General features: G+C 40.7%; 1 protein-coding gene and 1 long non-coding RNA gene across 17 annotated transcripts in view; one reads left to right on the top strand and one right to left on the bottom strand.

The window, feature by feature from the left end:
* LOC6736492 (supervillin) overlaps positions 1 to 25,457 on the bottom strand; it is a 110,811-nt gene that overhangs the window by 57,136 nt on the left and 28,218 nt on the right. For 2 of the 16 annotated variants that reach the window (XM_039293725.2, XM_016170676.3), the window contains exon 1: positions 3,158 to 3,692. The exons of 12 other annotated variants lie outside the window; for them this stretch is intronic. In XM_039293725.2, the coding sequence (XP_039149659.1) occupies positions 3,158 to 3,284 (127 nt within the window). In that variant the 5' untranslated portion in view covers positions 3,285 to 3,692. Of the gene's footprint in view, positions 1 to 3,157; positions 3,694 to 25,457 lie in introns of those variants that run through there. 2 more of the 16 variants (XM_039293728.2, XM_039293727.2) reach the window with 2 other exon arrangements.
* Positions 16,028 to 20,616, top strand: LOC27207748. Its single transcript, XR_001600540.3, has 3 exons — positions 16,028 to 16,256; positions 16,353 to 16,530; positions 20,201 to 20,616. It is a non-coding gene; the product is annotated as an uncharacterized LOC27207748 (long non-coding RNA).

Here is a 25,457-nt window from a genome sequence, read left to right as displayed (position 1 = left end):
ACGCAAAGATAAACACAAGAATTGCACACCTCTCGTGCTTATCTCGCTAGCCAATTTCCTTTCCGGGAAAAAACAGAAATAATTGAAAGCAAATATTCGCGCTTTGGTTTTTGTTTTGCCAACACGCCACAAAGATGTGAAATGTTTAAAAACAACAAGTCCGAAATTGGCATTCTGGATGACAATGGCCGAGAGTTGAATGCACGGAGCTCCATGGGGCTGCGCTTTTGAATAAGCGGATCAAAAACGTGGGATAAAAACATTTCGTGTTCGCCAAAATATTATATTTCCCGAATGCATTTACGCAATGGCTAAATCTGGCCATAAACAAATTGCAAGTGAAAATCCTGCGAGGCAAGTTGCCAGCGTGGGATTCTCCAACATATATATGAATGGGTTGCATGCCAAAATCCAAATCGAAACCAGAAAAATAAATAAACCAAGCCGTTGGCACGTTGCCTTATGGGCTATACGAGAAAACCGATTTGCAAACAGTTTTTGGCCAATACTTTTCTTACGGCCCAACTAAGAAACTTTGACTAATTATTATGGGCAGTAAAAACAGCTGGTAGTTCGGTTCGAGTAACCAAAACGCTTCCAGCCACAATAACAATTACACATGCAACACACTAAAGACAAAAAGACCAAGAAACAACAGATGCAATAACAAAGTGCTGTCAACATTTTTGCGGCTTCGTTGCGTTGAATTACCAAACGCTTCTGTGTGTGGCAGCCAGCTCAGCCAGCTAACTGATTGATCGATTGGCTCTTGTCTTCTTGCGTCTTGTGCCGCAGTCCCAGGTTGCATAATTAATAAGGGGCAGGGGCAGGGACAGGGGCACGGCTTAAACTTGCTGCAAAAATATCATATTGTCAAGGCAATCCCAGTCGGAGGCAGACCAGAAAAAAAGCTGCACTGCCAGAAATTAGGCTCGAAAGTAGTGCAGGTGACTCTAAAGCTCGAAAGTTAAATTTAGCCAGAAATGCTATAAATTAATCATTCTGATTGCATATCAATTAAACGCATTTACTTCAAGATTTTTCCACATCATTTTAAAGCATAGCCCCGTTTTCTTTTTGCAAATGTACTCAGAAAAGCCATCCAATGCCTATAAATACGTGTGTGGCTGCAACGCGAGGGAAAAAAACGACGAGGGACGAAAAAGGCAGAAGTTGAATCAATATTGAGGAAAAAACTGCATTTTACAGAAGTGGCTGCCGTCTCGTTGTTTACAGTTTGCAGTTTGCTGCTTGCCGCAGAAAAACAGAAGAGGCAGGCAGCGAAATGTTGCAACGTCGTTTGGGATTATTTTTAAATGCAAGGGCATGCTGCCCACGACCAAATGGACTCCCACTCTTGCCCCGCCCCTCCCCGTTGTGGCTCACTTTTTTATGCAACAAGCACACATTTAATTATCAACAGCCAGAAAACCCCTTATCGACAACATCGGTCATAAAGCGGCCCGGGTCTTGATGGGCTTCCCTTCTTGGGAGAATCTTGGGAAACTTTTGACGAGTGCATCATCAAATTGTGTAATTTTATGTTTGGCAATCAAAAGCAGTTAAAAGAACGCCTGAGACATGTGGGTGGCAGCATCGCAGGAAATTGGGTTAAGAAAAGTTCTTGAGCGTGGGTTGCAGTCGATGGAAGTGGATATTAAGCCTGGGTATTCCTCTCTGTATATCTTTTAATGGATAACCCTGGGCGAGTGACCCTCAATATGGCTTGAGTCAACACATTTCTTCAACTTGGTAATCGAAACCATAAGTACTCAGTTTTCGTGAGCTGGTGAAATTTACACTCGAGGAAAACTGCTGTTGTTTCCCCCGATAAGCTATGGCCAAGTCATGTCTAATGGTGATTCCCTGTTGGTTTAGTATGCATCATCCTCCGAATGAATTGATAGTTAGCGTTTATCGAAAGCTTATTTATAGATTATTTTACGATTTTATGTTGGCAATTTATTTATTGACCCAAGATATTTTAAGGCCTAAACCATCCGGGCTGCACATGTCATTTCTAACGATTTATAGCATTGCAATGAATCTCGCATCATAGGACCAGTTTCAATCATTTAAGGTAGATTACATAAATAACAAATTAATTCCCCCTAAGTAAATTACTCCATTGATAGCCATCGGCACTAATCCGCTTGGTCAAAGTATCTTTCTCGCTCGTTCTGTGCCCAAGATTGGATAACAGGTCGTTATACACAAATGACCTCTGATTGGAACAACTTTATAAGCAGGTTGGGGAATCGAACTGGAGCCCTCCTCTCCTCAGCGCTTAAGCCCTTTACAATCAAATAAAATGGCCATACATCAAGACTTAGAGAGAGAAATATGCACAGACAATCGAAATGAAATAAAAGCTGGCCGGACGGACCAACAATCGAGCGTAAAACAAAGGAACACCGCACACACCATAGACAAATGACAAAATCTTTCTGGGTCCGGGTTCGGGTAACTTGTCTCGCTTTATCGACAACTTTGAAAAAAAAAACAATTTTTTTAGACAAAGAAGGGTTGGGGCAGAAGAAAAATATAAGGTAAAACAATACTCCAGCAGGTGAACAAGGGCAACACAAATCGTTAACAGTTATTAAACAATAATCCAGTAAAAACAAGCGCATTTATATAGGAAATACCAACGATAGCTGGACAACTGCGACGCCAGCGTTTAAAAATAACCAATTGGAATGAAAACTGATTCTTTCGGGGCAGAGTCTACAAGTTGCCATAACACTTTGATAAAAAATTGCTATTAAATAATAAAACTAATGAGCAATCATTAGGAGCAATGAGTAATAGATAAATATCATTAATATATATTGAGATTGCAGCTAAAGCTGGGCTACAGATTGATTCAGACGACACAAAATCACTGCGAATCTATTTAGTTTATTTGCTCATTCACAAGTGCAAATATATCTGGCCAGCGCACTGTGTATCTTACAGATCCGATCTTTCAGATTAGAGAATGATTGTGCTACCTATAAATAGCACTTCTGTTAAGAGACACATTGGATCATGGAATGAAGGTATTTTTCCTGCTATATTTACAAACTGCCACCCATCTATCTCATAAAAGCGCGGCGTATCTGACAGATACCCGCTATCAACTGCGTAACGCTGTCCGGAATGTTTGGATACTAACTGCGATATCGGGGAAAATCCATGGCGCCGCTGCTTTTGCTGCCGTGCAGATGGTACGGCCGGTACTTCTCGGGGCTGTCCAGATTGAGAACACCCTCCCGTATGAGGCACTCCTTGAGGGCCAGCATTTTGTCAACCTGGCTAAAATTGGCCCGCCCCAAAACGCGGTCGTCTAGCTTCTTTTCTCAGATCTTCTTGCGGATTTTCTTATTTTATTTTAGAAAGTAAGACATACGCGTCAAGTGTTTATTTTGTGTAAAAGCGAAACGTTGCTGGGGACTTTTTTCTATTTTTTTCTTCTTTTTTTTTGGGTTTTGCAGCAACGAGGAGGCTGCACTTGAGGCGAAAATAGAAAAGCGCTTTTCACTCGCGTCAACGTTACAACAAGAGACACTCGACGTGTCGTCTTCGCTTCGCTGTTGTTTCAGCGATTTCCCGTATCTTTTTATTTTGTTTCGAATAATTTCCCAACGGCTTGGCCGTCCGTCTCGGCGCTAAACGATTTTGCGACTGAGCGGCGAACGCTAGACAAAAGTATCTAGAACTCGGGGCTGCCTGTGTGCGCTGCGTTTTCGTTCTTTATCTCTTACTCGGCGAAGCAAAAGAATTAAAACAAAACGCGAGCAAGTGTTTGTGAGTATCTGTGTGCCCCGAGTATTTGTATCTGTGTGCCCAGACTGCCGCTGTGTTTGGGAGCTCCGAGTAGAAGCAGCGAAATCAAAACAAAATAGCCAAAACAAAACGAAAAACGTGCTGCAACGGTAACTGCCACAAGGCGTGAAAAACCAAGATGCCGGAGATGGCATGAAAGTGGAGATTGTGGAGTGGAGCGGGGAAAAGCTGGGAAAACTCAGAGGCCGAGATGCAAGTGTTGAAAGAATGCAAAGGCATCGATCTGCTGATGGGTCAGTTGGATTCATGTTGCACTGTGCAATGCTATCAATTCTGGGATCAATTTAATTATTTAAACTTAAGTAAATAAAGATTACAAGTATTCATATTTTCTAACTGAAGAAGGTAATATAGTATAATAAATAATTGTTGCTTGCTGGTAAAGGAAAAGATAGGCATAAATGCAAATAAATATTAAAATGGAATGGAAAATAAATATTAATTATGGAATTGTTTATCTTCTAGTTACTTCTCCAATACCAGATGCTAAAACGGAGACCATCCACGTGACACTGTGCCACTTTGCAGAATGGCAACGGTACCAACTGCAGATGGCGGGGCATGTCACCATGCCACACCAGCAATCCAATTCAAGCATCGGGAAGACCTGGGGACTTGGCCAGAGACAGTGGTAGCAAGGGATCGGATCGGGGGACGCGGGCATCGTGTGCTCCACATGATGGCTAAAATAGCAGCAACTAGAAACAAAGCTCATTAAACGGCAGGAGAGCCAAAGCCAGCAACAGAAACAGAATTGCGGCTGAGGCATTATCTGGTTTATGAGGTTGGCCAACGGTAAACGCAACTTGGGGCGTCAGGGGGGCGTGGCTGGGAAGGGGGCGGCGGGGTAAGCGGGATGCAAGAGCGGACACTAATGAGTGCGTGCCATAATTGGCGTAGCCCAGCTTGGAGGATGCGTTGGTTCAGCTGGCAACTGGAATTGTGGCAACCTGTTTGCGGCTAACCTGTCGTATACTTAATATTCCGAAAACAGCACAGGCCCCATTACCACTAAAAAGCCACCGAAAAGTTTAGTTTTTACCTTGTGCATAGGGAATACAACATATCACATTGAAAGCATTTGAATGGATGGATTAAAAAGATATTCCCATATATAGTGCGCATTTTCGCTAAGTGCACGAGTAGCATAGAAAACTTTTACTTTTGGCAAGCTCGCTTTTCAACCTGTGTGACACGCACATTTTCCAGTATTTATGTCAGTTTTTTTTTTTGTTATTTTTAGGGGCTGTTTGTGTGTGTGTCTTATGGCAAATGTCAAGCGGTTTTGTGCTTGAACTTTGACCTCCCCTATACCCCTTATATTTGCATGTAAGCGAGGGCAACTTCGCTCGCTCTCCTCCACTCTCTCGCTCTCTCTCGTTTCTTCGAAGCGTAGGATTGGATTTTCACAATTATTATATCAATTTCGATGGCGAACCAAGGCGAAACTAGGCGTATGCGCAATCTGGCAGTTCAGGCACGTGGCTCTGGGGTCAACGCGGAGTGACGTGACCTCATCATACACACTCGTCTATTCCACGGCGATATCGCATCGGAGCCCCGCAAAGTCAACAAATTGAGTTTGCCTTTATGGCGAGCGAGCAAAACAAAAACTTCCGCTGTGGGTGTCAATTTATGTGTGTTTAATATGACAAAAGAGCGGTGGAAAGCTGTGAAAACTTCCTGCCACTTAAGCCGCTGACAAATTGAAACCAGTAAGCGCCACCCAGCATCGGTTGCATCTTGATTTATTAAGCGAAATCATTATGTCTGGAAAGCAGTCATTTCTAGCCGTGTGTTTAGATCACTGATTGCGCTGGCTCGTTTGCCGCCCACTCGCAATATTCTGTTCTTGCGCGTTCATTTCCGTAATGAGTTTGCACTCCTAGATATTTTTTACTTATTCATTACACCCGCTACAAATTGTATTTACACATTTTCTACAGCGGAGGTGAGAATAATAGTACTCTAGAATTTCTATAAATGATGGTAGTAAATGAGCTAAAATAAAAGTCACCAAAAACTAAGGTATTACAATTAGTTAAGTATTATTTAATTGTGAATATATAACTTTTATAGTATTATGTATTAACCCATAGCTGTATGCATTAAACTCGCTTTACCCGAGTCATGGCCAAAAGCGGCAAGTTGTTTTTTCTTTTGCCAGTGCTCGCTTTTGTTGTCTTGCTATCTCGCACTGTTGTTGAACATTTATGATGTAAACACGAGCGCAGGGAGGGGGGAGGGGGCGAGAAAAGCGGTCCATTAGAGTGGGAAATGTACATGCACGCGGCCAGTTAATTAATTAATTATTAATTCCGAGCTTACTCCACCCGCCGCCAGCGAGTTCAGTGTGTGAGTGATGCGAGCGAGCGACAGTCGAGATTTTTCGCATCTCATGACGCATGATTTATGCCAATAATTGGGCTTTATTAATATGCAGCATACGTGTCGTATGATTGATGCGCCTGCGAAACGCACTCGTGCAATTGAATAATGCATCACACGAGGTCCGTTCTATAACTCAAGTCATGTCAACTGACAAACCGAATGTACTGGAAAAAAATACATATCTAAATGCCGAAGAATTCTTGCTATAACTTGCCATTTAATAAAGTTATTAAATCAAGCTTTCTTTAGTTATGACCAATTTCCTCCTATATATGTATATCCCCCGACTGACATAAACACCAAGAAGTCGGGACGCAAGCCAAGTAAAGACGAGACCAAACAAACCATAAAAGTGTTTGCTTTTTGGTTTATCGACCTTTTCATCCATCACTGGCTGCGCCCTTTCCACTTCTCCACTTTGCCACTCGCAGTTTGACAGCCACTGGGATGTGGAAGAGTGGGGGCCTAGAATGTGAATAACATTTAGTGGCGCAGCCACAGAACGCATTATTTAGCAATGAAAGTGGATTAGTTGCAAGCACACCTGATGCCACCTGACCGCAGCAACCTACTTTTACTCACAGACGAGAGGTGGGCGGCTGCCAGGAAAACCATGTCAATACCAGCCACGCCCATTTAACCGGTTTGAAAGGCGTCAAGATGAAACCAATGACAGGATGCACGTGCAATTCAACATATAGATATCTTAAAGAATGTACTTAAATATATTTTTTTATTTTATTTATATTTATACTGAGAATGTATTCCATTTGGAATGTGCATATGTATAGTTTAAATCTTTCTTTTGAAACACTCTCTACTTTTTCTTTCCATGTTCAACCAGATCCCAGTGAATCCCACCAGGAGCCTGTTTTTTTTCGAGGCGAGTGGGCGGAGTGGCATCGAATGAAAAGTGGGCGAGCACAAGGTCGCAGGTGGGCCATTCTGATAGCGCTTTTCACGCCGTCAAGGCTGGGATGCAGTGCAGCATGGAAGATGGCCGCGGGGCAAGTAATCAAGCCATCGAATGGAACGCGTTGGCCGCCGGGCAACTAACTTGGCCATCATTCAGATTGAACGGGCCCATCCAATCCAAGCTGTCGTTGCAAATGCCCGCCTTGTTCGCACTTTGGCGCAATTAGCCAAGACAATTAAAGCAGCGCCAGAATGAGCAATGAGTTTGAGTTTAAGTTTGTAGTTTATACAATGTGCATGTGATGCATGGCAACGGCGATGGAGTAGAGTGCACTTTAACAGACACAAAGCGACAAGCCAGAGACACCAAATGCAGTTGCCATGACAGGCAACTCGGAAAGTAAATTAGCCGGGCAGAAAGAAAAAAAAAACAGAGGAAAAGCGAGGAAAACCGAGACTGAGAAAGCAACTGGCTGAGGAAATAACTTGATCAACAATGTTATAGCATAATTGCGCAGTGCCATTTAATCACAATTAAATTATATTTAATTTGCGGCGCATGACAAGAGCAGAAGCTTTCTGGAACAGCCAAACAGGATATCCAGGCAAATCCGTGGGGAAAATTCCAGCGAATTGCAGTTAAGTGTTAATTTGCGCTGCCTTGGTAGTTTTTATTACCAATAAATGCGTTCGTTAGAATAGAAACTTAATGTAATGAAGTTAGCATCTGAAAAAGCTCAAAGTACGGCTTATTTATTTCCAAGTATTCAAGTTAGATAGATTGCAATTTCAGAGAACCTGCTAATGAACTCACATCAGCTGGGTGGCTAGGGGTGAATCCCCCTTGAGTACATTTCTATTTGCAGATAAGCAATCACCGGACTGATAACTCTTGGCCACTGATGATGCTGATGATGACGTGGGTGCCATGTGGTTATCCGTTGTCGGACTGACGAACATGGCTGGCATCTAACCGCCGACAGTGAACACCCGACCAAAAGAACCACAACTTTTTCGAACAGCGACGTCGTTAGGCGAGTAAACAGTTTTTGCTGTGGGCGCCGGAAATAAATTGTGGTACTTTTTCATTTGGATTTTTTATTTTTGCAAGTTTAGGGATTAAACTATTTTGTGGGCGGTTGTAAATGGATTTTGCATAAGCCAAGGTGTTGAATAAATAATAAATAACAAATCATGCAGAATGCAGGAAATTAACATAGAAAAGGCCGCTGGCCATTAAAGGCAAAGATTTGGGCGCTGTATTTATTATTTAGTTTCAAGGAGAGATTGCCTTGTTCAATTTCGCCATAAAAGAATCTTTCCTACATCCAGCACTTGACATGCAAAGTCCGATAATGGTGATGTCATTATTGGTTCGGTTTATTTATCCATGAAATTGGTGTGCCCACCTTGGCGGAAAACACTAAAACTCTTATCTAACAAGGCGCTTTGTGGTTGGCTCACAATATTTATTTTTTCGCAACGTTCCCGAGTATTAGGGTCAAGTTTGCCTTACACATTTATTTTTTATTTTTTGTTTATACTACCATCACCATTTTCGCTATATTTTCATTCTTATTTTTCGCTTTCCTGGCCGTTTTTCCCCCACTGCGAGCTGTCTTTTGTTGCTTTCAATTGAAATTTCAGCGTCAATGCACGTTGCAAATTACGTGGCCCTTGAAGGTGACAGAAGTGAGAAAAGTGCACTTTGTGATGACTAGGCGATGCATTGCACTTAGGCAAAGGAGCCCCTGTCATCGTATTATTATGTTATATATCAAAATAATATTTAAGTGACTCCAAATCATACATATTCATAATAGTAGTATCAAAATGCTCAACAAAACTTCTGATCTCCGTGTTTTATTTATAAGTTTAAAGCCACAGGCCCACAGTAACAGAACAGAGTGAATTAATTGCTAAAACAATGTTGCTAATCAGCTCAAAAAAAATGAAATGAAATGAATGAATTGCAAATTGAGCGCAAATCACGAGCAGATAGCAAAGCGTTCGGAAAATGATTCATGAATGCAAGCAAATCTGCTGCAATTGGCGCTGGGCCTGGGAAAATGTTCACGGAAATGCGAAAATCAAATTTGATTGTTTGCAAATTGAATTAGGCTGCTGCTAAATAACCCGATAATTGACTTGTGACTAAGCCAACCACCGCTGATGATGCCATCGTGAAGAGTCGCCTTCCCCTGGGCCAAGTTAATATCGTTTTTGTGAAGTGGACCAGTTCCATTTCCACCAACATTTTCCCACGACCGTGCATAAATTTAAGGCGCCTATCGAGCCATTTAAGATACTCGATTGGAAACGGTGCGAAATGAACACTTTTCCATAAACGGACACACACATAATTGATTGATCAATAAACTTAAATTTATATGCAAATTGTTCCAATTACGAAGCGTTAAAAACACAAATCCCAAATCAAAGCAGTTATGCAATGAAGACGCTCGTAAATGCTGAAACAAAATAAAAGTAAAAACAAACACAAAAAAACAAAACCGAGGGGCACGCAGACAAATATGCAAATTTAAAATGCAACTTCGTTTCATTATGCTTGAATAATTGTGAGTGGAAGTTTGAATGCAAGCCGAAATGAAGATGTGGCTGCCGAGCAGCGAAAGAGATTGTTCAAAACCTAATTACCAAGGCGTGACATAATAATCAAATCCGAGTAGACAGCGAAAAGATATCCGCCACGTTGAGATATAGGAAATATGAATAATATTAACACCCAAGAAGAAAGAGAGAAAGGTAATGATTATTGATGTTATAGTAGCTTACACTGCTATTAAGCTTAATCTTGAAAAAACTCTTTAAAGATGGGCTTAAAATGTAGGTAAACAGGCCGAAATAAAATGGGAAAATGTAACTATATTTTCTGCTACTAAGGAGATCTCTTCATTTAAGTAAGATAAAATACACCGAATTAGAAGCTTTTGTTATTAGTCTCGTCGCATATCGACTTGAAAGTTTGCCAACTGTGCCAAAGTTGCGACGGAGGGTTGGGATGAGCTGGGAAATGCAATATGAAAGTTATGCTTGCAATGCACTTACTGGGGGCGCTGTTTGGGGAGGCCTTCGGAGGAAGTGGGTGGCCCAGGGACTTAGTGTGCCAAATAGTTTCGGAAGGGCAGTGAAAATATGCAGGCGGCAGGAAGTGCAAGTATGGAATTCAATTACGACTAAGTGCCCGAGAGCCGAAAAGCTTTAAACGCAAAATAATAGTATTCTTTGGGTTCAAGTTTATGGCGCTTTTAGCAACGAGAGTTGGGTAATCCAAATGTGGTTATAGCATTTGCTTTCAAGAACCATTATCACGTCGTATTACACCTATTCACCACTTGTCACTCAGCCTCAACTTCCATCAATTTGTAATCCCATTCCGTTTACTCGAACCTCATTCATTCGGCTGTCAAAGAAAAGTTCATTACCAACCCTGGAGCCCAGCCGCATTTCCGTTCTCCCTTTCTACCAACAAGGACGAGGCGGGGGAGCTGTCAAAAATTGTATCCCTCACACTCTGGGACAAAAGATGAGGCCACAGAGAGCAAACCAAGCTGAAAAGTATCTTTGCCAGCCGTATCTTTCGATGCCACACATTGACAAAGTCTCATTGTCGGCGACTGCTGGTGCACGAATCATGGATGAGTACACCCAAAAACGCTGGCCAAAAATGGCTGTCACCGAAATTCGCTGAGCTCTGTCACCTGACAGGCGATCCTGTCGTGCCCCGCGATGTCCTTCCCCGTCAATCCGAGTCCTCGATGGGCCCCAAGTGCTTATGGCACATTTATCTGTCCCCACATTTGTTTTGTTTGTTTACTTAATAGATGTTAGGGCTTGAGCTCTGCTTTGTATATTATTGACAGACAGAGTCTAAACAACAAAAGGTCGAAGGACAACACAGGGAGAAAATGTGTCTATAATAAGTTTAAATGTAATTAGTTGCAAGACATTGCAACGAAGTTAAAATAAGTTAATTTTTAATGAGATTATATTTAGAAAGAGATTTCTTAAAAGGCGCTCATATTATAAATTTTTATAGCTAACCTACTGTTTTCTGAGTGTAAGGACTACTAAGGGGATTCCACCGACGCAGCCTGACATTCGTTACAGTCGGCGAGAGGTGGGCGGTGGGTGGTGGGCGGATTTCAGTGGGCGGCACGGCGGGCTTTCGTCAGTCAATTGAGCTGACAGCTCACAGGAAGTGAGCGAGGGGAAAGGAAATACCAGCGGAAGGAAGACACACTCAGTGAGGCGACAGTTTTACATAGTATGTCTGTAGTCGGGGGAGGGGGGAAGAGAATCTCCATCTGCTGACGTTGAAAAGTCGCGCGTTTTGTAAATGCTATTTACGGATTTATCGATCGAATTAATACGTTTAAGTGCTGTTGGGACAAGGCACGCTTTCTAAATTGGCTCTACATTTTAAAGCAATCGAATTAATCAATGAAAGTGAACTACTGACATTTGGCATTTCGCCTCCTGCTTGCTGCTCGTTTCGTCAATCTGCTCCTCCATTTTGTTTATCCTTAATATTACTCATACGCCCCGTTGACGGCACACATAAATCACAGGCGCCTCAAACTTTCGTTAGCTATTGAAGGCGACTGGAGAATTCCGTAATTAAGCGAAGCAGAAAAAATCACCAGCGTGAGATTTATTAAGCGTAAGCAAGAAAACAAAAACGCATAAATTTTTGTTTGTCATAAAACAGGAGGGCATAATCGCGGAAGAAGGCCATCCAGCACCACCTCCTCCGCGTTGCCTTGGCAATGGAATAGCCAAGATAGAGTGGGTGGTTGGGTGGACTTGAAGGTTACTCTTGGCGAAGAAAGATAACCCTAGCCAACTCGGAAAGTCAAGAAGTACATTTCGCTAAGGGAAGCGCAGCAAGTCGGGTGACCTTTAAGGGGCTGCAATTGTTGCCACAGAAACTTTCAGTTTTGTCATGGCCACAAATGAAAGTAAAAGGTCACATATTGTTGAACGAAATTTTCAAGTGGAACCACACATATGCTAAGTGCTATTACTTACAATTATAATTTGGTCTGGATTATCGGGGAAAAGTTCTCAAAAGTACTCACATGGAAATACCACACAATATATGCAACTTATAGTAAAAGCGAGTGGTTTTTAAAGTAAAATGTCGAATATTGTCAAAGTGGGATGAAAATGAAAATCCAAATTATTCACAAGCGGAACCACATTTTCTAATTTCAGCTACGCCCACACAAAAAGTGAAAGAGCGACTAGAAAGAGTACTATAATTAAATAAATGAAAATTAAATGTATTACGGTTAATTATTGACTTGCTGGCGGCTTGGAATAATTAAGCAGCGCAGTGCTGCGTTTCCAAAGATAGAAAGATACATCTACCATTTACGAAAAGATAGAAAGATACATCTACCATTTACGAACAGATAGAAAGATACATCCCAGCCACTGCGGTAGTAAAATTTTATGGCATTTCGCTGATGGCTGCGCAAAACTGCATTTTGTGCCGCGTTTCAGCCAAACCGAGATGAACAATTAACGCGCTCAGGGGCAGACAAAATTGCAGTTGCGGAGTTGTCCGCCAAAAAGCCAACTACCAACAGCCGCCAACGGGAAAAATTGCAACAAATTCCTTTAGTTTTGTAATGGAACGAATGGATTCTAATAATGGCAGTAATGAGCGGCATTTTTCGGCAGATTTGATTTGCAATTGTGCATTGTGCAATGCAAACAATTGAAAACAGCCTTGGACAAGAAGTTTATGAATTCAATGAAAATTGAGAAGATAAAGGTTGGCGGAAATGACAAGAGCTACAAAGCAAAGCAGAAATATGAAAGCAAAATGATGTGGGTTCTTTTGATAATGACAACATAAATAATCCAATTATAATAAACTAAAAGCAACAATGGAAATATTCAGTTTTTTGTATTTTCTATTTCTATTGTATTTAGATTTAGATTAAAGTTTGAATTTTCAACCAACTATCAGTTTCTAATTAGAATAGACTGAAAATGAATAATCGACCGAAGGCCTAAACTTTCCAAAATTAAACTGCAATCGGGTAAAATGCAGTTGAAAGTTGGATTTTGCCATGGCAACAACATTAACAACAATCAAAATAGTAACAATAATAGTAGTAACAATGGGAGTACAAACAACAATAAAACAAAAATAACAACAAAGGGCGCGCAAACAAAACGCACGCCTCAATGCTCCAAAAACAACAACAACAACTCCCCAACAAGAACGAAACAACAACAAACCATCAGCAGGTGACTCCACCTCTCTCTATCCCCCTCCCCCTTTACTCCATTCACCACCTCTTTTCATCGACAGCTGCGTACAAAATAATAGTTATGCCCTTACAAGAGATTTTGAGCGAAGTTGATTTTTGACTTCTCAGTGAATATTTCTTCCACTCCTTTATAGATGAAATGAAAAATTTACAAGTTCCCCAAAGAAACAACTATTATTTTGTGGATAGCTGTATTTTTATTCTGAGAGTTCAGATGGAAAAAAACGCGATTCTTACGCTCGTCGAGCAGTGAATTAAATTAATACAAATTCGCGCAATAAAACGCACATGAGGAATGTGTACATTTATATTAAAGTAGCCTAAGCTAAAAATAAAGACAACTTTTGATAAGCCGCCGCCTAAAAATAACAACAAGACAGAGCGAGCGAGATGGAGCACTCGAGAGTGACAGAGTAGGTCAGAGGCTTAGTGGCCTCTCGCTCCCTCTTTGTCGGTCAAGTGTAGATCCGAAAAACATTACAAAAAAAAAAGGAAAATAAACCGAATTTAGAGCTTTCAATTTTACCGTTTATACGGCTTTAAGAGTGAGTGAGAGGTAGAGGGAGATTTCAATCTGTCACATTCTATTTTTTTATTCTGTTATTAGCTTTTCACACTCCAAAAAATGTGGTCTACTTTTCAAGGTTTAAATCTTTTTCACAACTATTATTTTCCAGAATTAATAAAATATTATGTATATTTCATTGTGGAAAATTTCTATTTGAAAGCGGTGTGTTCTTTTTACTTTTTTACTTACAATTCTTTTCAATTCAATTCCAAATTTTGATGGTTTGCCGAAGTAAAGTGTTGAAAATGTTATATTTATTTGGTTTTCATTCAGTAAACTGCAATTATATTATTCACCGCATGCAGTTTATATTGCATTTTTTTCGGTTTTTGTTTTTGCCCAACTTTTGTGTATTTTATGTGTATTTTTCCGTAATGCCGCAACTCTAAGCGGTTAAATCGAGCATGACAATAAGCGAAACAATCGGCGCGGATTTGAAACGCATTGCTAAACTTGTTTACGGCAACAACAAAAACACACACTAGCACACGCGGCCGGAGCGGAAACTCTGATCAGAACAGAGACAGAACTCTCCAATTGCATTTGCGACGTCCAATCGGAAGGCCGACGATCCAACAGCGAGCAGGGCAAACAAAAGACTGAAGTCAGCTTCAAGTTGGAAGTTGCCGCTGCGCCAAAAGTTGCTGCCGTCGGGCAACAACAACAGCAACAACAGCCACAATGGCAACAACGACAACGATCGACCGATCGTGTCTACCGATAGCAATTGTACGAGTACACCGGAAACAAAAAGGGGTCGAAAGTACTTTAATGAAGGTAATTCATTTATTGTTATAGCTAAATAACCCAACCAATCCCCTATGCATTTATATAATATTTATAAGTTGAATAGCTAAAGATAACAAAAATGTTAAGAAATCAATTATATTACTTTGACATAAAATATTATACAAAAATAAATAAAAAAAGAAAGCTTTAAATTTCTTCTATATTTGATCATATTTATGTATATAAGATAAAGATGTATCTTTATTTCTTGCAGTGTATCAGCGAGTGGTACGGGCGAGTGTGCTTGTGTGGGTGTTTGCAGTGCAAGAGTCGAAGCAAAGAACCAGCAACAACAGTTACGAGTATTGCTGAAAAGGGAAAGGGCGCTCGGCTCTGTCATTGCGAAAGGAGTGGGAGCGAGTGAGAGAGAGATGCTCGTCGGAGATATATCAACAAGTCAATGCCAAATGTTTTTTATTTTTATTACTTTTTTAGTACCAGACTAATTAACCTATTAATAGGGCACCCAAACGAGATGGGGTCTTCAAAAAAGAATCACAGACCATGCTTTTAGAAAAATATAAGCCTATACTTTACTAAAATAATTAGTACAATTGCTTAATTTGCAGTTTTATGAGTGCTTTGCTGGATATATATCACATAAGCACTTATATAGTTGAATGCGATTTCACACATGGGTTGTTTTCATTCGGTTACTGGTTTTTGTGCTTATAGATAGGCACTACCAATAATTTATATGCAAACCAAATCTATTTGAATGGAAAAGCTTGAAATTTCACACAATCTAACCTTTTTGTTGCATACTTTCGCACACTTTGTTTGTCACTTTTTTTTTTCAAAACACTGGCTATTTGAAGAAATTGAACCCAGTTAACTGGGTTAAGAAAAGCAAGTGACACATAGAAACCATGATCTCGAAAATTACACGTATTTAAGAACTCGAAGAATTTCTAATTCTCGGTTGACCAGTGCACTGATTTCCTACCATTCCGCACAATTTCCAGTGATCACTGCTCTCGTACCTTAATGACAGAATCTGGTGGCCAATGAACACCTATGCACGTTGCACAGGTAAGGAAAGTTGGCAATGCAGGTGCCGTTATGAGCGATGCAATGGTCAAGAATTGGCCATGATCTCGGTCGTTCGTAAAAATGATGAAAAGCTCGGAAAGCACGGAAATGCCATAGAAAATTGCTTAATGAACCGTTTCGCTGCGCGTCTGCTCCAAATGGCCTTCGTGGCCATCATGGTCATAGAATCTCTCGCTCGTCACCCAACCAGTCCAATGGATCACAGTGGACCGAACCAAACCAAGTCACAGAGCGAGTTCAGTGCCATTAGGCAAACTGCCACCGAGAACATTTCCACAAACTATTCCCCATACCGTCCATAAAAGTGGTTAAATATGTATAAACACACAGAACACTTCACATATCTGCCGGCGAAACACGAGAATATTTATTGCGTAGGAAACCCTACCGAGATGATGCTGAATGTAAGAGAAGCCAAACTGCACACTGAATTTTCCGGATTCTACCTGCATGCTTTTATTTTTGTGTATTATTTTATTTATTTTTTATATTTTGCGCAGGCGGCACACTTCAAATTGCGATTCGGTTGGGATCGGAAATCGAAAAGGGGACAGGAGAGGTGGCTAAAGGGGATTGGAGCAGTCTCGATGGCTGGTGATGAGGTTCCAAGTTTAATGGTTGCAGAAGAAAAAGTTTAAGATGAGATTGCATTTGGAATTGGACGAGCCAGCGAGGCAGGTAAATCAAACCAGATGCAAATAAGTGGAGGCAAAAAGAAAAATATTGAAAACACTTCAATCAAACTCACTCGGATAATGAGGCATCTATTGGAAATGCGGTGCATAGAAAAGTTGCGAGAATCATTAAGAAAGTATGGCCTTAACAATGTGGAAATCTAAAGGCATCAGATGATCTCAGTACCCTGTACTTTCACTGCTCAAGGCGCTTCTCTTAGCCCGATTTTTGGTTAGAAACTTTTAAAAAAAGCCATTGCGAATTTCTCATGTTTATATGGCAAATATTTTCCTTAAACATACGTTTTATTTTCGAGTCATAAACGCTTATACGACCGGCAGTGCCAATGGCTTTTCAATAAACGGTTCTGTTTTCATACCGACCATAAAAAGTTAAATCGCAGTAAACCCTTAACTCACCCGAAAACAGAAAATAATAAATAAGACAGTCGTCGGGGCGAAGGTCGAAGTACTCAAAACTGGTCGTGACTCACCTGTAAAGAGAGGGAAAAACGGAAAATGTAAGTTATACTAGTTCGGAAAATTAATCATAAATCATTGCATGTTAATAGGCGACGGCAAAAAAGTTACATATTTCAACAGATAAATTGGAGTGTTGCGAAAATGATGAAGTCACGTCGCGCGTCTTGTGGCACGTGCCTCAAAAAGTAGCAAAATAGCGACAAAGCATAATTAACTAATTAATTTGCCAGACAGCCGGCAACTCAAACTGAAAAGTTGAAACGGAGCGGTGGGAAAAGTGGGGGAGCTAGTTTTTTTTTATGGGTGGGCGTCTGCTTCTGCTTTTTTGAGTGAAAAGCAAAACTTGAGTGAGTGTTTCGATCCGGTTCCCTTGTAACTCTTTCATTTGCCATTCCTACGTTTTTTTGCTTTTTTTTTTTTAGTTTTTATTTGCAAACATTTCAATTGCTATTTGTCAGCGTTTTAGCTCTTTGTTTGCTCCCTATGGTTTATGCCTGTTTGCTCGCTCTGGCTTTTTATGACTTATTTCGCTTTGGACTTTTAATTAAAGTCCGCTTTTATGGCCCCTGCCAGTGGCCAAAAAGTCACGTGACATCGTCGCACAATGTCCATAAAAATCTGGGCAAGGATGCGAGGACTTGGATTACTGGCGCCTGCTGAATGATCACCCGTCTTATGCTAAACGGATGACTGTATCATATTTCATCCGGACTCGGATCAAAGGGGAATGGGTAGTAGTCATCCGCCTCGACAGAAGTCTTTAAAATGCTGTTATTAAATCGTCAAAAAAAACATGAATGAGGTTAATCCAATTAGGCTTTATATGGCTCAAAATGATTGAGTAACAATTTACGAACAAAAAGATGTGACCTCTTAAAAATGATTTACGAAGTAAGTTCGTATTAAATTAATTATGTTAACAAATATTTAGCCATATACTCCGTAAAAAGGTAATTCGCTTTATCGCTTCAGACCCATCCGAAAGTTAGATCTTCATTCAAAATTAATTACCGAGAAGTACTACCCCAGAGCTATACATACATATATGAACACATCCATCGTTCTTAAGTTAATAACACTCGGCCAAAATGCAAATTAGCAACGAGAACTGGCCAACTTTGTAGCGCAATTTTTAGGCAAGGGAAAAACTTTCTAAACGGCCTGCCCAAAAATGTTGAATTATGTAGATTTTATACCCTTTTTCGGGAGACTAAAATCGCAATCATAAGCACACAGGACCCACTTCAAGCGAAGGACACTTTTTGTGAGCTTACCTGCACAGACCAGGAATTTGGCTCTCCTCCCTTTTGACCTTTAATGCCCACTAATTGGCCACGGGTTCAATATTACCAAAATTCTTGCGTAAATATCCGTGTTGGAGTGGTTGGACTGGTCAAAATCGAGTTCGTGGGGCGTGTCTGGTGTATTGAATTCGAATCGAACAGCGAACGTCGAACGGAAAATAAAATCTAAAGATATTCATAAAAACATATTTTTTGTTTATCTTAATTCTTTTTAAAACAATAACAGTCGCAGCAAAGCTACGCTGATCGAAACTAAATTGTTGAAAATGCTTCATTAAATCGCTTTAGGCCGCACATCTGTATAAAAAGATAGTAAGTTACTATCGATAAAATCGCATTTAAGACCCACTTTTCCAATTCGATAGCATATGAGTGCGAATCTGTGTATCTTTCTATCTCACCCACTTTAGCTTAAACATAATGATGCCGCGCGAATGCCGAAACCACCGAAACAATCAGTTGCCAATTTGCTGGCAGAGCCAAATGAATGTTGAAATACTTTTTGGCTTTAACTGTTACTTCGTGCATACGTGCACAAATAACCGTTATAATGCGGCTTTATAGCCACAACTGCCGACATCCAGCCGATGATGAAACATAATTATGTTGAATCACTCACGTATCCGAAGGATACCCAGAGCAGCGAAACGGTAAAATGTATCTGTAGGTGGCAAATGACAGACGAAGCTGAGAAATTCCCAAAATGAAAGTGAACGGAAACACCAGCAATTATACGGCAAAATCCCTAAGAAGAACCAATCAGCTTAAAGTCTTCCCTGCAATTGTCAATCAATTTGCTTCATTTCCTTGAATTTCTTCTCCACATTTGTACCTGAAATTCAGGGAAGAACATTTCTCTTGCATTTTTACTCATGCACTGAAAGGAAAACCTAACAGGAAGCTCTTATTTAAAGCCATTTTTAAATGTCTTAAGTACTTAATATTCAATGGTAATACAATAGATGTAAGGGTAGCATATAGAACCCAAGAAGCTAATAATATGCTGATGGCGTCCTTAAATTTCTTCCTGTTCAGCAACATTAAGCCCATATTATGGCTAGAACCAACCGAGCAGCAAGTTGAAAAACGTAAAAATAGCCACATAAATGTCCTTAGCCACACAATGAGTCGTGGAAAACGCCGAAATGGAAAGGAAATCCCAGCGTCCGCTCATTGAAATGAAAATGCAAATAAGCCAAAAGGCTGCAACGAGAAGCTGATGAGCCGAAAGGAAACTTCTGCACTCTAAGCAAAAAGAAAAGAAAAACCAAATACATAGCAGTGTAAGGCAGTAACAAAAGTGAACTTGAGCCACCAAAATGCGTTGAATATCGCGGGGGCAGATGCCAATGGTAGTGGTGATGGTGATGGTGAAAGGGGGAAAAGCCAAGCGAGTTCAACGCACCAACAAAGGCGGCAACGGCAACAATGGAAATTGGCCAACAAATGTCAGACGGATCCAAAACAGGACAAAGGCGTGTTCCAGGGGCGGAGGCGGGCGTCGACGGGGGGCGTGGCCATGAGCATGTAGGAGACATGAATTACGCACTAAGTGAAATGAATTGCAAAAAATTATACGCAGCAAAGCGACCAATCAAAGCGGAAATAAAGTAACTCCACAACTTCAAACAGTCGTTGTGCTATACATTCCGGAAAATTCCGCGTAACTGTTGCTGGCCAGAACGGATTTTCCAGAGAGTTTGGGGTTTCCCTCCACGCGGACACGTGCATTTCCCACACACTCCGAACATTAAGCACCGCCGACAATGCGAAAACTTTGACAGAACGCACCTTGTTTGGCTTTTGTTTTGGGTTCTTTTCTCTAGGTTTCCCTTGCGTTGCTTCTAATGAATTTCTCTAATAACTTTTACGGTGATTTTCATACAGGTTTCGCTCTAGATTTACGTAAAGTACCCGACTCGAAGGACACGAATCACACTTGCTTGCGCCGCCACTTCCGATTCGTTGGAGAACTCAGCGCGAACTGAGATCCGATGAGATGATGGCTTGGCCACAAGGCTGCAAAGAGACTGGTTTCCCATGCGATTTTCGCCACCATTTGGCAGTAATAAAGAGGCAACAGCAGGAGCGGCAGTAACTGCACTAGCGACGACCACGTCGACCAAGTCCTGAGCGCCCGAACAGCTGACTTTTTCAGCCGGTTTTTGTTAACGGCGAATTCGGGGGTCAGAAAGAGAGTTAATCGCAAGCTCACTCTTCAAGAGCAACGAACAAAGTTCTCTAAGCAAATACACATTTAAAAACTGGTTGAATTTGAGTGAATTGTGCATAGTAAATTTAACTCTTCATAAGAAAGTGTTTGTACCCTTTTTATATTCCTATAATACAAAATATTAAATTAAATTCATATGCATTTTTAAATTTGTAAAATAACTATTGAATTAATTGGATTTTTGTATTTAAAAAGTTGTTGTCAAAACTCCGTTTTTTAGCCTGGCAATGATATTTAAATGCTCTCTAAGGACTCTTTTTTGGGTTGTCCTTGCAATTCGCCCTGGTCAAAACTCTCTCTCTCTCTCTCAGCTCATTTTGTTTGTACCTGCGCAGTGGCAAGGACCTCGCAGTCCCCAGCCCCCTGAGCCTCCACCCTCTCGTTACGCCCAATAAAGCAACTACTACAACAGGCTACACAAAATTGAACAAGTTGCCTACCCCGAAAAAGAGTTGCCCCTTAGTCTAAATTTATGTTTGTCCAAGTTCCCGACTGTAAAATTTTCTGGCGTGCCCCATTTGATCACTTTGGGTGGGAAAAGTGGGTGGGCGATGGTGCAAAAGGGGCAGAAGGGGAGTACGAAGTGCAACCACAACAATCTGCGCAACAGAAGCGACAAAACAAACGCAACCCACACTTGACCGCATGCTTCGAGTCGTCGACTGGCAATCGAGACCACAAAATGCTCAAGCACTGCGAGAAAAAGTGTCACCAAAATTGGTCATTCCAGTGGTATATAACCACATAATAAATATATTCAAAAGGATCAAACTGATCTGAAGAATTCAAGATTTTATCCTTATGTTTTGCATTTATTTAAGTATTTTGAACGTTATTATTAGTATGATGATGCCATAACCGAGATATTATAAATATAAAAAATAAATAAATTTAAAAATTGTAGCTTTCAATGTTTAATGATCAATTTGTTTCTCTGTATTTTTACACACATGATTACGAATGTTGCGGTGTACCACGCGGCGTATGAGTAACGCTGAAAAAGGGGAACGCCTGTCTTGCCTGATAGTAATTATCGGGCACAAAGGTTGTCAATGAAGCGTTTGCCGCCTCCGCTCCGACGCCCACTTGGACACGCCCCCTGGGGGTGTTTCATTCAAGCGAATATCGCTCATACGCCCGCTGGGCTTCCCTGGCACATTTAATGGGGTTAAGTGAGTTATGATTATTTCAGCGATAGAAGGAGGCAAACATGCAGAAAAGGAACTCCAGGACATACACACTCGCACGCCCATGTGGTTGGTTTATTTATGGCACAGCCCTCCTTTACTTAACCACATTTTGAGGTCCTTGGAGCTGAGCTGCCAACCGAGTCCCGGCGTAGACAAAAAACAAATTAGAGCCGGGTGACATTTTTATTGCTATTTAGCCTGGTGTGCCAGTGATTTTGTGTGTGTTTGTATAACGAGAGCAATGCTCGGCTTCCAAGGTAAATGAACTCTTTGTGGAGAATTTTTCTTGGCTTAAAACCTCATTGTTGTGGCTGCTTAAAGTCGAGGCAACACTTCCGTTGGCCAATTTTCAATTACCCAAGAATCCACAGAGATTGACGACATAAATCATGTCCCGAATCCCACAACGACACAAACGGATCGATAGCAGAGATTTAAAAAGAAATACGTACATCCCATGGGCCTCTGCTCCCTGCGACTCCCGACCTAGCTTAAATTACCCGACGAAATCATACACCTCATTAGGCAAAAAAGGCCAAACATAATTATGAAAAAAGGACCCAAATACAAAAGCCATAGAACACAACAATAAGATGCCAGAGCAAACCCAGGTCATGCAGTTGAATGTCCTTTTTACGCCACAACATCACGAACCGATGGAGGGCCACAAGAAAAGTTCGAGCAGCTCCTTGAATTGGTTTCATTATGGGGCCACGACTTTCCCTTTTTGTTGTTCCTATTGCCGTGCGACGACTTTAGGCTTTAAGCTCTAACTTTTCTATTTTCAAAAGGAAAATAAATACCTTTCAGGCGTGTTGCAGTGCTCGTCTGTCTGTGACCCCACGAGACAGACAAATTGTAAACAAAATTCCATACACATTTATCTATACGGCCGAATTTTTTCCCAACATGCCTAACTTTTTTATTTGTTTTTACACTTGCAACTAAGTTTGAGCTAGGCAAGTTTTTTGGTTTCTACTCTGTCCACTAAAAAGTTTTTTATTCAACTTTGTCTGGTCTGCATTTCTATTTGATATTAGGCATTTCGGTTTGCGACGTTCATGAAAAGTTTTCAGAAATAAGTTTGGTTGTGCTTTTAAAAATTCTTTCTGTGATTGCCCACTAATTTACCTTAAATTTTGTAACTATATACATCAAATTAAAACCTTTGCAATTTAATAACTTAGTTGACATACTCATCTACACAAATTTTACACGGCATTCTACATTTTGTGAAGCGCCACCTATTTCTGAAAAAGCTTTCGCCACATGCAAAAAACAACTAGCGAGGACGCAAACCAACATAAACAGCTTTTCTTCCTATAAATACCCGCTGAAAGTAAAAGGTATTTTTAATTTTTCTTAAATTAAAATCTGAAAATTCTATAAAAATATTTAAGCAAATTTCCAATAATATTAGCAATAATCCATATTAGCGGCGGCAACAACATTTAAATAACATATTCCTTGCGATTGGCGAATTTTTGTCTTTTATTACGAAATGTGTTAGTCAATCATGGAGAATTAAATGGGGCAGGAATAGGAAACTCAAACTACGCACAAATATAAATAAATCAAAAGCATTAGCAACGCAGAAAAGGAAACTAAAACAAAACGTTGTCAGAATCGTAGATTGTTTTTAAATAACATTTTATTAATATAAGTTTCATTTGCTTCATGGCTCCTGCTTCCATTTGTCTGGTAAATTATATAAACATTTAAATTATAGCGAAATAATGAATGCTACGTAAGAAATGGTTCGCTGTCAAACTTAAACTATTAAATTTTGAGCTGAAAATATACAAAGAGATTTTAGAAAATATTTTTTCATTAGTAGATGGTAAATGTAATTTTCTTCTTTCATTGGTAAATTATTTTCGAATTTCTCGTTCATGTGCTTAACATTATTTTGGAGAGTACATATGGTGGATTAAGTATTTAATTGAATAATTAATAGAGCATTATTAAGTAAACGTATAAAAATCATTGGCACAAGTTGCAGTCAAATTAACAATTAATTAAGAAGGAAAACGAGGAAACTGTGTTAAAGAACTAATTTGTTTTTACCACGGTTAGAGAGCATTGATGAATGGTATAATTTTCGTTTGCAATTGCACAGTGGGCTTAAAAAAAAATATAATAAACATAATTTTCGATTCGTATAGTATATGTAAATTGCACTTAACATAGAAGTTGAGAATACTTTTGGTTCTTCGAAATAAAAGCTAATTTAAACATAAATGTACTCATATGTATGCATATTCATCCTAGACTAATTACCGTAAGTGGAAATTTTAAGTGCACTTGGTGGCTAATTCATAAAAAATCATAATTTTCTCTCTTTCCAGTTTCACCATAATTACAACAAACAATATAACAGCAACAACAGTCGGGCCATAAACGGCGCACTCAGGTGAGCGCAATTGCAATAATGATAATCACACCAATTACGATCAGGCACAAAGTGAGCAAATCGTTCGGTGTAATAAGGCCCACAGTGCAGGCGACAAATACGTGCTCGAGTGTAGTCCAACCGCCCCGCGTTGCACCACCAACCGCTCCAGCTGCCTCTGGCGCCGCCTGTGGTGCGAGTGGTGCCACAGTTCGCACCTCGCCAAAAACGGAAAGAGCCTTGCAGCTGGTGGACGGCCGTTCATCATCATTAGCGGGATTCGCCGGAAGTCCTTTGCGACGACGATGTGTCTGGGTCTCAGTTACACTGTCTTCCTCTTCATCTGCCTTCTCTTTACCGCCTGCCTGCATCTCCTCGTCGCCTTTGTCATCGCTGTTCATCGATTTAATGGCTTCGTTGAGTGACTCTGATTTAATTACTGGCTCTGCTTGCGTTTCGTAATTCACTTTCAGCTCGGAAATGCTCAGGTTAAGTTGCGGGGTCTCGTAAACGATGCTCTTGCGCCGTGTGAACGGCATTACGGAGTCGCTTTCGTCAAGTTCTAGTTCCTCCAGCTGGTCGTATGAAATTTCGTTTAGTCCAGTGGCGTTAAGTTCTGTGGCGTCAAGATCTATGCTGTCCAGCTCGTTATAGGTTTCGTTAAATTGGCATTCGCTGTTTTGTTCTTCGTCAAGTCGACTTTCGTCAAGTTCTGTGTCCTCAAGATCTAAATCGTCTAACTCGTCAAACGAAGCCTCAAGCATTCTGTCAATGATTTCCGATTCGTCCAGTTCCATTTCGTCTAGTTTAAAGTGCATCTCATCAAATGCAGATTCGTTAAGTAAGCTTTCGCTAACCTCAATTATAGCGGAACCCAGGCCATCTATTTCATCTGGCGTTATTCGTTGCAGCGTCTCAGTGGTTACATTGTAAACCTCTTGACTCAAACTAACAGTTTCGTTGAGGTTCAACTCTTCAACTACAGATACCAATTCTTCTTGCGCTAAGCTGACTTCCCCCATTGTTGGTTCTGTTTCTCCGCTACTCTCTCTAGACAAATTTAAAGTGCCCGCACTAAGACTATCGTTCAGTTCTATTTCTTCCCGTAGACTCTCCTCTAACTCCTCCTCTGTGGGTAAAGGCGGAAAGTCTTCTGTTTCCAAACGACCAGCATCTCTTAAACACTCCGTGTCCGTCTGCTCCTCATCCGTTGACTCCGAAGCACTAATGGATACCTCGGATACGTAATGCTCCCTTACTTGAAACCTACTATTGTAAGCGGTCTGCAGTTCCAGGGAGGCATTCGCATGGTTCGCCAGGGGATAATCC

Source organism: Drosophila simulans, chromosome 3L (assembly GCF_016746395.2).
Source record: "Drosophila simulans strain w501 chromosome 3L, Prin_Dsim_3.1, whole genome shotgun sequence".
Lineage (NCBI taxonomy): Eukaryota > Metazoa > Arthropoda > Insecta > Diptera > Drosophilidae > Drosophila > Drosophila simulans.
This window is presented reverse-complemented; position numbering and strand designations above follow the sequence as displayed.